Source organism: Daucus carota, chromosome 4 (assembly GCF_001625215.2).
Source record: "Daucus carota subsp. sativus chromosome 4, DH1 v3.0, whole genome shotgun sequence".
NCBI classification, from domain to species: Eukaryota; Viridiplantae; Streptophyta; class Magnoliopsida; order Apiales; family Apiaceae; genus Daucus; species Daucus carota.
This window is the reverse complement of record NC_030384.2, coordinates 21,767,409-21,770,229: the sequence shown is the minus strand read 5'-3', so window position 1 is coordinate 21,770,229 and position 2,821 is coordinate 21,767,409. Positions and strand designations below refer to the sequence as shown.

The 2,821-nt window shown below is 46.7% G+C and overlaps 1 protein-coding gene across 1 annotated transcript; it reads right to left on the bottom strand.

The window, feature by feature from the left end:
- Positions 1-1,127: 1,127 nt before the first annotated feature.
- LOC108217013 (uncharacterized) lies at positions 1,128-2,003 on the bottom strand. Its single transcript, XM_064092105.1, has one exon. It carries the CDS (start codon positions 2,001-2,003, stop codon positions 1,128-1,130), a length of 876 nt encoding a protein of 291 aa, XP_063948175.1.
- Positions 2,004-2,821: the final 818 nt, after the last annotated feature.

Here is a 2,821-nt window from a genome sequence, read left to right as displayed (position 1 = left end):
AAAGTCTAACTTGATCGCGTACTCGACCGTGAACCCATCCGGGCTTCGGAGCACCAGCCCTGCCCCACTATTTTTTGTTTTTAAAGCTCCGTCAAAAAATAGTAACCAATACTCTTTAGGTTTCTCCTCTTCTTTGGGTTCCTCTACCTTACTCTCCTGCCCCCCGACTTCCTTGTTGTCAATGGTGCATTCAACGAGGAAGTCAGCTAGAGCTTGAGGCTTGATTGCCACTCATGGTTATTCATTCGGATCTGGTTGATACCAAAATCAGTGATGAATGATACCTTAGGAATGTCGTGCTTATTCATTCGGATCTGGTTGTATCCACTAAAGCCATCCATAAAGCTCAACATCTCGTGCCCAGCTGTAGCATCGATCAGAGTATCTATTCTTGGGAGAGGAAAACAGTCCTTAGGACAAGCGTCATTCAAATCTGTGAAGTCTACACACATCCTCCACTTTCCATTAGCTTTCTTGACCATGAATGGGTTGGCTAGCCATTGTGGGAATTGGATTTCCTCTATAAAACCTGCTTCCAAAAGCTTATCGACCTCCTGTTTTATGGCTTCTTGCCTCCCAGGGGCAAAACTTCTCTTCTTTTATTTCACGGGTTTTCTATCTGGGTTCACATTAAGCGTGTGTGTCATAAAGAGGGGATCAATCCCTGGCATATCAGCAGCGGTCCAAGCAAACACATCCCGGTTGTTCCTCAAGAACTTCACAAATTCGGATTTCATATCCTCGGGGAGCGACGCCCCTACATAGGTCACCTTCTCGGGCTCATCCGGATATAGGGAGATGGGAACCAAGTCCTCAGCAGGTTTCCCTCTCCTTTCCTCTTCTTCTCGGACATCCAAGTCCTCAATTGGGAGAACCTGCCCCCCGGTCCTACTAGATTTCAGAGCCCCCACATAACAACTTCTAGCCATTTTTTGATCTCCTATTTCTTCTCCCACTCCGTTCTTGGTAGGGAATTTGATCTTCAAGTGGTAGGTGGATGGGATTGCTTTAAACGCATGTATCTCTATCCTCCCAAGGATAGCATTGTAGGTTGATGAAGCCTTGACGACCAAGAAATTCAACATACATGTGGCCTGTCTAGGCTCGGTGCCCTTTGTCACGGGTAGTTATATGATACCTTCAATCTTTGTCTCCACATTATTAAAGCCGTATATAGGCATATCTGAAGGTGTCAATTGCGAATCAGAATATCCCATCTTCTCATATGCATCATGAAATAAGATATCTACTGAGGCTCCACTGTCAACGAGTACCCTTTTTACAGAAGAGTTTCCAATCAACGGGGTGATTACCAAAGGATCATCATGGGAAAATTTAACTTTGTCAAGATCTAAATTGTCGAATGCTAGAGCAAACTCAATTTTTGCCCTCTTCAGGGGCTCTCCAACAATGCACATCACTTCACGAGCATAAGCTTTTCGTGAGTTACTAGATAGGCCTGCTGCGGTCGGTCCTTTAGAGATTACATTGATCACAGGCCCTCTAGGCTGGTTTCTCTTATCCCTATTATCGTTGTCTTTTCCACGATTATCATTGTCACGGGGATTCCTATTTGTATCCATAGTATACCTGGACAACTTGCCTTTCCGGATCAAAAACTCAATCTCATCCTTCAACTGCCGACAATCATCGGTCTTATGTCCTGTATCCTTATGAAACCTGCAGTACAAGTCCTTGTTTCTCTTTTTGGGGTCAGTCCTAATAGGCTTCGGCCATCGAATACTTCCGTCTTTCTTAATTTCCATCAGGATCTGACCCCTAAGGGCATTCAGCCTTGCATACTCAGTGAACCTCGGTCGTGCTCTCTTTTTGGTCGGGGACTTATCACTATCCCCTGTCTTCGAATACTTACTATCCGCGTTGTACTCGGTGTCGTTTCCACGTTTCCTTGGGTTCAGGGTCGGTCCCTGGTTATTCTGGGATTTCTTCAGGCTTTCCTCAGCCTTGATATACTTCTCGGCCCTCTCCTGGAGCTCATTCATGTTTTCAGGGGCCCTCTTGGCTAGTGATCAGCGGAAATTATCATCCGTGGTTCCTTGCTGTAGGGTAATCATTGCTACTTTCTGGTCTAAATCCGGGACCTTGAGCGCCTCCTTAGTGAACCTATTCATATAGTCTCTGAGGGATTCATTCCTGCCTTGGTGAAGGTTCATCAACGAGGCTGAACTCTTAGCGTGGGTCTTACTCCCAATAAACTGACCTATGAAAGCTCGGCTCAAATCTCCAAACGAGGATATAGAGTTAGGGGGTAGTCGACTATACCAGTGTTGTGCCATCCCACTCAAGGTTTGGGGAAAGGCTCGACACTTAATGGCCTCCGTGACTGGTTGCAACAGCAATGCATTTCTGAAGGTTCATACATGATTCGCGGGGTCACCCGTTCCATCATACGCCTTAATTGTGGGCAACTTGAACTTCCGAGAAATCCTTGCTGCCATGATCTCCTCGGTGATGGGGGGATCGGGTTATCTGGATCACCTGCAGCCAACAAGTGAATTTTATTCATACCTGCGTTCTGAGGGTTTTCCGTCTGTTGCTGAGGTTCGGGCGGTGGCTGCCTGGCCTGGTGTGCCGCCCTGTCTCTTTTCAACTGAGCTATCTCCTGTTCATAAGCTCGAATCTTGGCTTCGTACTCCTGGTCCGTGGGTCGACGGGACTCGGGGTTGTTCTGCCTAGTGTTGTGCTAGGAGCCTCGGCTCTGATTTTCATCTCTCCTTCTTCGTGGGGGAATATCATAGTCCCTCTCTAAATCTTCAGAGGAGTCGTCCGTATAAACAACATACTCATCTGTTGGTCCTCT

What these genes read in the sequence shown, in the direction of transcription:
- LOC108217013 (XM_064092105.1), bottom strand. Translation starts at nt 2,003, where the DNA reads ATGAATGAGCTCCAGGAGAGGGCCGAGAAGTATATCAAGGCTGAGGAA.